Source organism: Fukomys damarensis, unplaced genomic scaffold (assembly GCF_012274545.1).
Source record: "Fukomys damarensis isolate Sample0158 unplaced genomic scaffold, DMR_v1.0_HiC HiC_scaffold_36, whole genome shotgun sequence".
In the NCBI taxonomy this organism is placed as follows: Eukaryota; Metazoa; Chordata; class Mammalia; order Rodentia; family Bathyergidae; genus Fukomys; species Fukomys damarensis.
In genome coordinates this window covers 38,412,776-38,425,704 of record NW_022900948.1, presented here as the reverse complement: position 1 = coordinate 38,425,704, position 12,929 = coordinate 38,412,776, and the positions used below count along the sequence as shown (strand labels likewise).

Genomic DNA, 12,929 nt, shown 5'->3' with positions numbered 1-12,929 from the left:
TTTTTTTTTTTTTTTTGGTACCGGGAATTGAACTTGGGTCCTTGCACTTGCAAGGCAGGCCACCGAACTGCTGAGCTAAATCCTCAGCCCAACTTGGATCTTATTTACACATTTAGTTTTTCACACCAGAGAAACTATTCAGTATTTACACACATGTGTCCTATTTATCTCACTTAAGAGTATGGTCTCACCATGTATCCATTTTCCTATGAATGACTCTAGTTTCTCATTCTTTAAGGCTAAGTAGTACTTCACTTTATAGAAAAACCAAATCTTCTTTATGCAGTGTCCAACTGGCAGGCAATTGGTCTGTTTCCAAGTTTTAGCTATCACAAACTGTGCTGCTATAAACATAGGTGTGCCTATATCATAGTGGTATGATTCTTTTCATTCTTTTGGAAAGATACCCAGCAGAGGGAACACTAATCCTAGTGTTTAGTGGTCAAATGGAACCTCTAATCCTAGTTCTTTGAGGTAACACCATATTAATTTCCATAGTGGTCACACCAGTCCACACTCCCACCAACAAAGGAGAAGGGTTCCTTTCTCCCCAGGACCCTGCCAAAATTTGTTATTGGTTGGTTTCTTGAAAGCAGCCATTCTTTGTGGGGTGAGGCAGAATTTCAGCGTTGTTTTCATCTGCATCTCTCAAATGACCAATGATGTTGAACATTTTTCCATATATTTACTTGTTGCTTTTACTTGTTTGTCTGAGAAATGTCTGTTCATTTCAGATGCTCATTTTTGAATCAGGTCTTTATATTTGGGGGGGCTGATTATTTTGAGTTCTTTATATAGTCTAGATAATAGTCCTTTGTCTGAGGAGCAGCTGGTAAAAACTTTTTCCCACATTGTAGGTTGTCTCTTAGCTCTATTGGTGGTTTTTCTTTTCAGTGCAGAAGCTTTTCAATAAGATGAGATCCCAGTTGTCAAATCTTTGTGCTAGTTCCCATGCTACTGACAATTTGTTCTTAAAATATTTTCCTATACTAATATCTTCCACAATTCTACCTAACTTATCTTTCAGAAATTTTAGTGTTTCTTTTTTTTTTAATATTTAGATCTTTAATCCACTTGGATTTTAGTTTAGTACATGGTGAAAGATATGGGTCTAGTTTTAATCTTTGGTAGGTTGAAATCCAGTTTTTTCTTTTTTTCAGCTTTAATTGAGTTTATTGGTACATTTTAGGGATACAGTACACTTACATTCATTGTTGGGATCTTGTACATCTACATGACAGGTCTTGGTTCTCATTCTTTCCCCTTGTCCCTGCCTTCCCTTCACTCCCTCCTCCCTTCCCCATCTACAAACACTTTATTTCCATCTTTTCATTATCTCACATTTTTTTCTTTTCCCTTATTACTCTTCCCCTACCCACCCCACCTTTCCTACACCTTTAGCCCCTTTCTTCCCATTTCACAATGTCAGTAATCTTATTAGGATCTTATGTACTATACAGTTTATTCACACCAGAGAAACTATTCAGTATTTACACATGTCTGACTTATTTATTTCACTTAGGAGTATATCCTCAATATGTATCCATTTTCCTATGAATGGATCTATTTTCTTGTTCTTTATGGCTGAGTAGTATTCCATTTTATAGAAAAACCACATCTTCTTTATCCAGTTTCCAACTGATGGGCAAATGGGCTGTTTCCAAGTTTTAGCTATTACAAACTCTGCTGCTATAAACATAGGTGCGCATACATCACTGTGATATGATTCTTTTAGTTCTTTTGGAAAGATACCCAGCAGATGGATGGCTGGGTCAAATGGAACCTCCAGTCCAATCTCTTTTAGGTATCTCCATATTGATTTCCACAGTGGTTGTCCCAGTCTGCACTCCCACCAACAATGGAAAAGGGTTTCTTTCTCCCCACAACCCCACCAAAATTTGCTGTTTTGTGATTTCTTGATAGCAGCCATTCTTTGTGGGGTGAGGTGGAATCTCAGTCTTGTTTTCATCTGCATTTCTCAAATGACCAGTGATGTGGAACATTTTTTCATATATTTACTTGCTGCTTTTACTTCTTTGTCTGAGAAATGTCTATTTATATTGGTGCCCATTTTTGAATCAGGTCTTTATATTTGGGGAGGCTGATTGTTTTGAGTTCTTTATATATTCTAGACAATAGTCCTTTGTCTGAGGAGCAGCTGGTAAAAATTTTTTCCCACATTGTAGGTTGTCTCTTAGTTCTGCTGATGGTTTCTTTTGCAGTGCAGAAGCTTTTAATAAGATGAGATCCCAGTTGTTGATTCTTTCTGCTAGTTCCCATGCTACTGAGAATTTGTTCATAAAGTCTTTTCCTATGCCAGTGTCTTCTAGAGTTCTGCGTAACTTATCTTCCAGCAAGTTTAGTGTTTCTGTTTTAATATTTAGATCTTTCATCCACTTGGATTTTAATTTAGTGCATGGTGAAAGATAAGGGTCCAGTTTTAATCTGTGGCAGGTTGAAATCCAGTTTTTCCAACACCATTTATTGAAGAGGCTATCTTTCCTCCACTGAGGGTGGTCAGTTCCTTGTCAAAGGTGAGGTAGCTGAGTACATCTGGAGTTGTTTTTGTGTCTTCCAGTCTGTTCCACTGATCCTCAGGCCTGTTTCTTTGCCAGTACTATGCTTTTTTTATCACAGTGACTTTGTAGTATAGTTTCAAATTGGGAATTGTTATACCCGCTGCCATGTGTCTGTTGCCTAGGATGACCTTTGCTATTCTAGGTCTCTTATGGTTCCAAATGAATTTTTGGATTCTTCTTTCAAGTTCTATGAAATATAGTGTTGGAATTTCAATTGGTATTGCATTGAATCTGTATAGCAGTTTTGGCAGTATGGACATTTTCACAATGTTGATTCTTCCTACCCAGAAGCAGGGAATATTTTTCCATTTTTGTCTTTTTTTCTTCCTTTTATTGAGTTTATTGGTACAATCAAGGTATACAATACAGGTACATTCATCATTGGGACCTTTACATAATAGGTCTTGATTCTCAATTTTTCCCCTTGTCCCTGCTCTCCCTTCACCCCCTCCTCCCCTCCCCATTTACAAACACTTTATTTCCATTTTTTTGATTTCTCATATTTTTTCCTCTCCCTTATTACCTTTCCCCCACCCTTCCCACTTTCCCTACACCTTCAGCCCTTTACTTCCTATTTCACATTATTTATTATCTCATTTGGATCTTGTGTACTATTATAGTTTTTCACACCAGAGAAACTATTCAGTATTTCAGTTAAATAAATCTCTGTATGAACATTAAAAATAGGGAATCCTAAAATAAAACTAAAAAGGAAAGTAAAAGGGAAAAGGCAATGATATAAGATTAAAATAATCCTTAATTCTGAAGATGAAAATGGTCCCTGAACATATTTAAATTGCGTATTGCTCCTGTAGTCTTATCTTATTCTTTTTTTTTCATTATTTGGAGAATACTTTATTAGTTTCTGTAATCAAACCCACATAGATATGACCTTACATATTTAATAGAGTGCATTACACCGTACAAATGGAAATAAATAAATAAATAAATTAACATTTCTAGACCAATATGACTGTCCATTTCTGTACAATGCCAACTGAACACAGTAAATTTGGATGCTATTGTGAAAGTAATTGTTTCCCTAATTTCTCTCTCAGTGAGTCTGTTATTTGTGTATAAGAAGGCTATTGATTTTTGGGTGTTCACCTTGTATCAAGCTACTCCACTGAATCTGTCAATTAACTCTAGAAGTCTTTTGGTAGAGTTTTTTGGGTCTTCAATGTAGAGTATCATATCATCAGCAAATAATGACAGTTTAACTTCTTCCTTTCCTATCTTTATTGCTTTAATTTCTTTCTCTTGTCTAATTGCTGTGGCTAATGTTTCCAGAACTATTTTGAAGAGGAGTGGTGATAATGGGCATCCTTGTCTCGTTCCTGATTTTGACATGAAACTTTTCAGTTTTTGACCATTTAATATGATGTTGGCTGTTAGATTTTCATAGATAGCCTTTATTAAGTTGAGATATAGACTATGCATTCCAATTTTTGCAGGGTTTTAATCACAAATGGGTGTTGAATTTTGTCAAATGCTTTTTCTGCGTCTATTGAGAGGATCATATGATTTTTGTCCTTGACTTTGTTAATATGGTGTATTCCATTTATTGACTTATGTATGTTGAACCATCCTTGCATCCTTGGAATGATGTATGATCTTCTTGATAATCCTCTGTATTCTGTTTGCTAGTATCTTATTAAGGATTTTTGAATCTATATTCATTAAGGAGATTGGCCTGTAGTTCTCTTTTTTAGTTGTGTCTTTCCCTGGTTTGGGAATCAAAGTGATACTTGCTTCCCGGAATGAATTCGGAACTATTGCTTCCCTTTCAATTTCATTGAAAAGTTTGAAGAGTAAAGGCTGTAGTTCTTCTCTAAATGTCTTGTAAAATTCAGCAGTGAATCCATCAGGGCCTGGGCTTTTCTTTTCTTTGTTGGTAAATTTTTAGTCACATTTTCAACTTCACTGACTGTAACTGGGGTGTTTAAGATGTTTTTATCTTCTTCGCTCAACTTTGGTAATTCATAAGTATCTAAAAATCTGTCCATTTCTTCTGTGTTTTCCACTTTATTGGAGTACAGGTTCTCAAAATAGGTATTAATGATCCTCTGGATTTCTTTTGGATCTGTTGTGACTTTGTCTTTTTCATTCCTGATGGCATGGTTCTGAGCCTTTTCTTTCATTTTTTTGATAAGTTTAGCTAAGGGTTTGTCAGTTTTATCTATTCTTTCAAAAAACCAACTCTTTGTTTCATTTATTTTGTATCATTTTCTTAGTTTCCATTGCATTGATTTCTGCTTGGATCTTTATAATTTCCTCTCTTTTTCGAGCTTTGGTTTTTTTCTTTCTCTTGTTTTTCTAGGATTCTAAGATTCATCATTAGGTTGTTTATTTGAGCTTGCTCTGTTTTCCTAGTGTGGGCATTCAGTGCTATGAATTTTCCCCATAGAACTGCTTTCATTGTGTCCCATAGATTCCTGTATATTGTATTGGCATTTTCCTTTATTTGTAAAAAAACTGTCTAATTTCTTCTTTAATTTCCTCTGTGTTATATTGATTGTTCAGGAGAGTGCTGTTCAATTTCCATGTGCTTGTGAAGTTTCTACAGTGTCTTGTGCTACTTATCTCCATCTTGATTGCATTATGATCTGATAATATACAGGGGATAACTTCAGTTCTTTTGCATTTATTCAGACTTGTTCTGTGAGCTAGTAAGTGGTCTATCCAGCCTAATTTGGAGGTTGTTGTCTCTTAGGACTTGAAATACCTCACTCTAGGCTCTTCTTGACCTGAGGGTTTGTATTGAAAAGTCTTCTGTGATTCTGATGGGCTTTCCTTTGCATGTAATTTATTTCTTTTCTTTAACTGCTTGTAGTATTTTGTTCTTCTGTTGGGTTTCTGGGATCTTGACTATTATATGTGTAGGTGTAGATTATTTTTATTATGGTTAGTTGGAGTCCTATATGCCTCACTTATCTGTATGTCAAATTCTTCCCTTCTGTTTGGGAAGTTTTCTGTCATTAATTGTTTGAACAGGTTTTTGAAGTCATTTGTATTTTCTCCTGCTTGTTCATGGATTCCTATCAGTCTTATTCATCTTCCCATCATCTAGGAGTTGTTGATTTGATTTCTCATGATCACTTACTTTTTTTTTTTGGTACTGGGGACTGACTCTAGACCTTGCACTTGTGAGGCAGGCAGCAGAATCACTGAGCTAAATCCCCAGCCTGATCCCATACTGTTTTTAAGCGATTTCTCTCTTCATGGTCACTGACTGCAATCCTATCTTCTATATCTGAAAATCTATCTTCATATTCATTTATCCTGCTTTGAATGCTTTCACTAAAGTTTTTTTTATCTCTTGGATATCTGTTTGAATCTGTTCAATGGATTCAATTTCTTTCCTATATTGGGCATTAATGGTTTCCATTTCTTTCCAATGCTGGGCTTTCATGGCTTCTATCACAGTCCTGAGCTCATCTGTTTTTTGTCAGTTTCTGTTCTAGAGTCTTTAATCATGTCTTTCATTGTGCTCACCATCTCTGTAGTTATCTGGGAAATTATTTCTGTTTTGAATTTTTCTAGAGCCTGATTGATCTGCTTTGTTACTTCCTGTGCTATGAGTTCAGGGTGTCTTGGTGGTTTATTGTCAGACTTTTACAGCTCATTTCCCAAACCATTTGCTGTTGGTGAACTGGAAGTCTCTCTTCGTGTCTTGCTTAAGAGTTTTCTCATTTTTATTTTTGTTGTTGTGCTGTCCTTGGTTTACTTCCTGTGTTAGTACTTTGATCTTTCTGATATAGCTGCTCTTTAGGTTTTGAATCTCTAATGACTCATAGACACTCTCATTTTCATAACATCAGAAACAACAACTCATTAAATTAGTCACAACCCTTTAGTCCAATTGATACAATCAGCAACACAATAGCATCAAGCACAGCTTAATAATTGACTATTTTCGGTAGTTATTAATATATCATCTTTAAACCGTGTGAATTAAATCAAAATCAAGGAGCAGCCCAAGATATGTTTATAGTGAATAAAATCTTCAATATAGCAAGTTTACCCTTTAGGATGGGGACTTAGATGGATTTAGGAGGAGAGGAATAGATAGGTAGAGAAATGGAAAAAGTTTCAAGTGAAGCCAGAGGACATAGTATGACCACACAAACTTTAGAAAACTTTTGAAGACCAGAGGGAAAGATAGAGTGCAAGAACAAAGACAAGAATAGAACAACCTACCAGTACTAGGGACTCACTCTCCTTTGAAACTAATGACACTCAAATGAAGGAAAAAGAGAAGAAAAGAAAAGAAAGAAAGAAAGAAAGAAATCCAAATTAGGGCAGGACCAGCAACAAAAAAGGAGATGAGGACTAATGTGGGGGAGAAAGTTACTGAGTGGGAAAAGAAGTCAGAAAAGAAAGATTTTGCATATTCAGATGAGGAAAAAATAGCAGAAAAAGGAGGGTAGGGGTATGGGGAAAAATGAGAACCAAGATCTGTCATGTAATGGTACAAGATCCCAGTGATGAATGTAACTGTACTGTATACTTAAAAAGTACCAATAAATGCAATAAGATTTTAAAAAAAAGAAAGAAGAAAAAGAATTTGAAGAGCCTCTTTCAGGGTATATTTCTGCTGTCACAATAGACAATGTAAGCAGCATTATGCAGAACTAAGTCATTTAGTCTCAGCTTGCCAGTGGCAGACCCCTGAGATTCAGGCTGAATTCTTGCTGCAAGGCCCAAGTTGAGCTCCCTGACCTCGTGAAGGGTTGAACTCTGCTAGGTTGTACTACAGGTTCCTTCTGCCCTTCCCCTCAAAATAGTCCAAATTCTGATGTAAGGTGGTAATCCCTCCAACTTACCAACTATGGAGGTCTTCTGAACCTTTATTGCAGGTGTTCACTTCCATTCTATCTTCTGGAGCTCAGTAAAAAGAACTTTATCACCACCTGTGCTTCTGCAGAGTGGATCCAGGAACTGGAACAATCAGGAGGCCACAGAGCATGGGAGTGTGGGGGAGAGGATATGTTGCAGAGGTGCTCGTGTGGCTGGCTGGAACTCACCAGTCTGCTGGATGAAGGCCGGGGCATTGGTGAGCTCCCTGTGTGGCTCCAAACAGTGTTTATAAGCATTTAAAATGAAGTGTTTTTATGAAGAGTCATCTTGGAATCACCAGATCTAGTTAAGTCTTTTATTTCAAGCCACACCAACCTGTTGTTGAGAGCAAATTATCAATTATAAGTTCAAAACTATTCATAAGACAAATAAACAATCAAATAAACCAACAAAGCTACATATAAACTTGAACAGGGCACAGAGGGATTAAGTACAGGAACTCGCCCAAGAGCAGAGAGCTCGTCAATATTGAAGCCAAGAAGCAAGCCTAGGGTCTTAGATTCAGGGCCTTAATCCCTGCTCTGTGGCTGGGCTCTTCTCATTTAGGAACAGTTTATCTATTTTCTGGTTAAAAGTGATATTCATGTCCAAGAAATGACCTTTTACCCCACCCAAAATAAATTGTAGCCCAGTAGTAAGAGCAAATTCTCATCTTTCACTGGGCACAGGTTGGGAATTAAGTAACATAGGGGAGGGGGTGAGAGGGTGAGTTTTAGATTAATTTATCTGAGGCAACATCCTGAAAAATTGTGTTAGAATTTTAGCTTGTCTTTTTTTTTTTTTTGGTGAAAGGAGGTGAACCTTGAGGTTCTTCATTAACCCAAGCACCATATGAGTCAGGAGTGCAATGGTTTATAGTAAGAAATTCTAAATTTATAAAGGAAATGATCATCCAACTTTACTCTGTGCAGTCTATACCCCAACTGGAGAGTCATATTTAGCTTTTGAAGCCATACATTCTGGGAACTTTGATAAATTGAAGCTTCTCTAGAGGGAGAATACCAGAATGGTAAGGAGGTACAAAATTCACTTTATGAGGGGTGATTTGCAAAGAGAGACATTCATAGAGTATGAATAAGGTGTGGTAGAAGAGTAAAATATTGTGGAAGACTTATAGGAATAAAGCAAATTCTTCCTGATGGATTATGAAAAGAGTCCTAAATATTTTTGGGAAATATTTCATGCTGTCGTATGAGAAAATTCAACCATATAATACTATGCTCTCAATTTTTAACAATTGTATTGTTTACTGGTAATTTGTGAAAACAGATTTTAGGTACTTTTAGCATATTAAGATAGCTAACAGATTATGGATAAATTAATTTGCTTGACTCTAGTAATCATGTCACTATGTATGTACATATCAAAACATGTCATACAACTTAAATATATACAATAAAAATCTCAAAATTTTAGTGGAACTGACTTACTGATATTAAATTTTCTTTTGAAAACAAATTGTTTTGAAGAATGACCATGGAAATCTGAAAAATAGTGATTAGGACTTTCCTTACAAGTTTTAAAAACACACAAGTAAGCTATGGCAATTGAAAGGGTATAGGAGTAGATGAACATATCAATGAAACAAAACACAGATCCTGAAAGGGACATATGCATATATAAAATATTTTAAAGGTAATATTTAAAATTTGTGATAATAAATTATATCAGAGCAGTTAGATATATATGGATTAAAATAAAGTTGTGATATTTATCTAGTTCTTAAATATTTAAAACTAAAGAAAATTGCCATGTGGGAGACTATTTTTTGAAGGCAAGGCATTTCTAAATGAATAGATCAACAAACTTGACAACATAATCTTAAGTGAAATGGATTGAACCTACATTGTTTTCTCTTATGTGAGAAACTCAAAAGGTAAATAAGGAGCAGAGTGGAGGATAGATATTTGGAAGTAGGAAGGACATGCTCAAATGGGTAGGAGAACAAGGGAGGGGGAAGGGGAAAGGAAGAGAGGGAAAAGGAAAAAAAAAGAGAATGGAAGGAAAAAATGGAAACAAAACTTTTGTAAGTGGGGATGGGAAGAAGGGTTGAAGGGAAGGGAACAGGGGAAAAAGAATTAAGATATATTATATAGAGATACAAATTCCATATGATAAATGTGATCAACATATATGACAAAGATGTACTATTAAAACAACAAAGTTAAAAAATTTGAAGGGACCCAGGTTGGTCCATATAGATATGTTTATAAACAAAGATATCAAATTCTTAATTTATAAATCTATAATTCAGTAGACTGAGCACTTAAAGATAGAGGTAAAAAACTACAGAAGTGAAGTCCCACTGCAGGGAAAATCACCAAGGTCTGTGAGGTCTGTGAAAATTCCCTAGTTACATGTACCAGTGCTCTTTTAAATTAAAAAATTTACTAGTACATGTTTGTAGTCCATAATGTTTACATTTCATACAATGAGCAGAGCCAGTGCTCCCTGCTGCTATGCCCATAGCAGATATAATGGGTTTCCACTCTCTTCATTTAGCCCAAAGGTAGATGCCTAAGTTTTTCTAGTACTACAATCTAGGAATCCTTATCAGTTGAGCAGAGTTGGCATTGGAGTTATAATTAATTTACCATACATGTAATAAAGAAATAAACTTGAACAGTATATTCTTGTTCCATTCTGTATTACCTTTCATTAGGTATTATTGTGGCAAAGTCAAAGAGATTTAAAAATTTCTTTTAAAAAGTTTAATTTTTAGTTGATAAATAGTTGTACTTATTTATGGGTACAATGTGATGTTTCAATGTATATATTATTGTGGAATGATCAGATAATGTTAATAACTATCAAATACCATTTCTCTGTAGTGAGAACATTTAAAATCTGTTTTCAACTATTTAAAATATACAACACATTATACTACAGACATGAGATTGTAAAATAGATTACCAGAACGTCATTCTATAATTTAAAACTTTAATATCATTCACAGACTCCTTGTATAAAATAGCAAGAGAGATTATTTTATTTGATGTAAACATTTCCATCTATTAAAATATAAACATCAGGAAAGAGAGAATCGCTATGCAACTAAATATAAAATAATTCATCTGACGGCTTTACTAAATTATATAGTTAATTTTCTACTTAAATGGAGAGGCTCATTTATTTGTTGCTGTTGTTTTTGTTTGTTTGTTTGTTTTTGGTACTGGGGATTGAACTCGGATCCTTGCAATTGTGAGGCAGGTGACAGAACCACTGAGCTAAATCTCCAGCCTGAGTGGCTCATATTTATCAGCCATTCTGGACCTGAAAGTCCTTACTAGTAGTTCATATTCATTGATTTTTTTTATTCTGCTTCTAGTGCTACAGGAAGAATTTCTGATTGTATGGAATAAGCCTTCTTTATTATGAAAAAAATGACAGATAAAAGAGAAAGTAGAAATACAGATTATCTCTCAGAAAAGTCCAGGAAGAGTTTGGGGGATGAACAAATTGGGCAAAGGAAGGGAAAGAACAGTAAAGAATCAAATCTCAAATGTTAGAGCCATAAAACTATCTTACTAACAGTCCGTTGGGTGATTGATGTGATTTGCTGATAAAGTTTTTACTCCAAAATCCAGGACATGGAACTCTTGTGAAAATTTAAAAAGGAAGCCATAGTTATCATGGAATGATTAGGGAACACAGATTCTGCAGTTGATGAAGTCGTTAGTTTGATGGGGAGGCTGTATATGTGTGTGAGTGCATGCACATGTACACACATTCTCTCTCTTTCTCTCTCTCTCTCTCTCTCTCTCTCTCTCTCACACACACACACACACACACACACACACACAAATATACAGCCCTGCAAAAATGTTTCAGATAGCTTCAAATAGAACAGGATGGCTATGTAAACACAAATATCTTTGCAAATATGTAAATTTCTATATAAATGTTTGCAAATTCTCTAGTAATTCAAATGACTAAATCTGGCTGAATTCATAAACAGAAATATAGGAAGCTCTAAAGAAATATGGAATGAGTCAAAGGACTGTGATTTTCTGGAATGGAGAAAAGTTACAAGAGTAAGTCTATAATTCCAACATAGGTACCAAGACATCCTAACTGTATACTTACTGAATGTCAGAGACTGCAAAGAGGAAAATCACAAATGGCAGCTTCAATTGATGAGAGAGCATTTCTACACAACATACCTCTTGCACATCATACACACACAGACACACACACAGACATACACAAATAAGCGTGCATGTCACTTGCAATCAGGGTCCCTGGATTCTATTGGCTTTTGTAGAAGAAAATCTATGTATTTGATACTTAATCTTGTTTATTAACTTCTCTAAGCCCCGCTTCATGTCTTTGTTTCTCAAACTGTAGATAAATGGGTTCAACATTGATGTTAACACTGTGTAGTTGATTGATGCTATTTGGTCCTTGACAGTGTATCTGGACAAAGGCTGAAAATATATGTAGCTAATACTCCCATAAAAGAGTCACCACAGTGAGATGGGAGCTGCAGGTGGAGAAGGCTTTGCGTTTTCCAGCAGCTGAAGGAATCTTGAGAACAGCAATGAGGATTCTCAGGTAAGAGATGAGGATGCAGACAAATGGAAGCATCACAGAGGCCAGTCCTTCTGTCATGGCCACCACTCCATTAACAAAAGTAGAGGAGCAAGACAGTTTCAGAACAGGGTTGAAATCACAAAAAAAGTGACGAATAACCTTTGATGCACAAAAAGTGAGCTGATTTGCCAGAAGGATGTAGGAGAGAGTGGAGACAAGAGAAAGTAACACAGAAGGCCAGCAGCATCATACAACACCAGTGGTTCATAGCAGTGACATAATATTAAAGGGTTGCAAATGGCTATGTAGTGATCCATGGCCATAGCTGCCAGGAGGTAACTGTCTATGTTTCCAAAGATCAGGAAGAAATATATCTGTGTCAGACATTCAGCGTAGGAAATGGTTTTTTTTTCTGATAAGAAGTTCACCAGCATCTTGGGAACTATGACTGTTGTGTAGCAAATATCTACAAAGGACAGAAAGGTTAGGAAGAAATACATAGGAGTTTGGAGTTGAGGATTAGAGTGGATAGTCAAGATGATGATCAGATTCCCCATCAGGGTGACAAGGTATATGATAAGAAAGAGGGCAAAGAGTGGCTTCTGGTCCTCAGGCCTTGTGGAGAGTCCCAAGAGGATGAATTCAGAGTCTTGAGAGGTTGGACATTCCACAGGCTTGTATGCACCTACAGATAAAAACATTGTCAATGAATGGTTTTTATGTCATTTACAACATACACCTTTCCATCTTATTCTCAGACAAAACAGTTCTTAATGGAGTGTTTATACTATTTATCCCCCCCCACCCATGGAGAGATCAGAATGGAATCACAGTGAGACCTCCCTCAAAAAACAAAACAAAACTTAGTGCTGGAATTTGAAGTAAGGAGAAATTGGTGTATTAGTGGAATTCTATACAATTCAATTTTGTGAATCTTTCTGTAGTATTTATAAGAAT

The 12,929-nt window shown here is 35.8% G+C and overlaps 1 protein-coding gene across 1 annotated transcript; it reads right to left on the bottom strand.

Moving 5' to 3' along the window:
* Positions 1 to 11,671: 11,671 nt before the first annotated feature.
* LOC104854938 (olfactory receptor 1L3) lies at positions 11,672 to 12,673 on the bottom strand. The gene is given in 4 exon segments (XM_019205950.2): positions 11,672 to 11,900; positions 11,902 to 12,168; positions 12,170 to 12,255; positions 12,257 to 12,673. Coding segments are annotated over 4 exon segments (999 nt in total).
* Between the last annotated feature and the right edge of the window lie 256 nt (positions 12,674 to 12,929).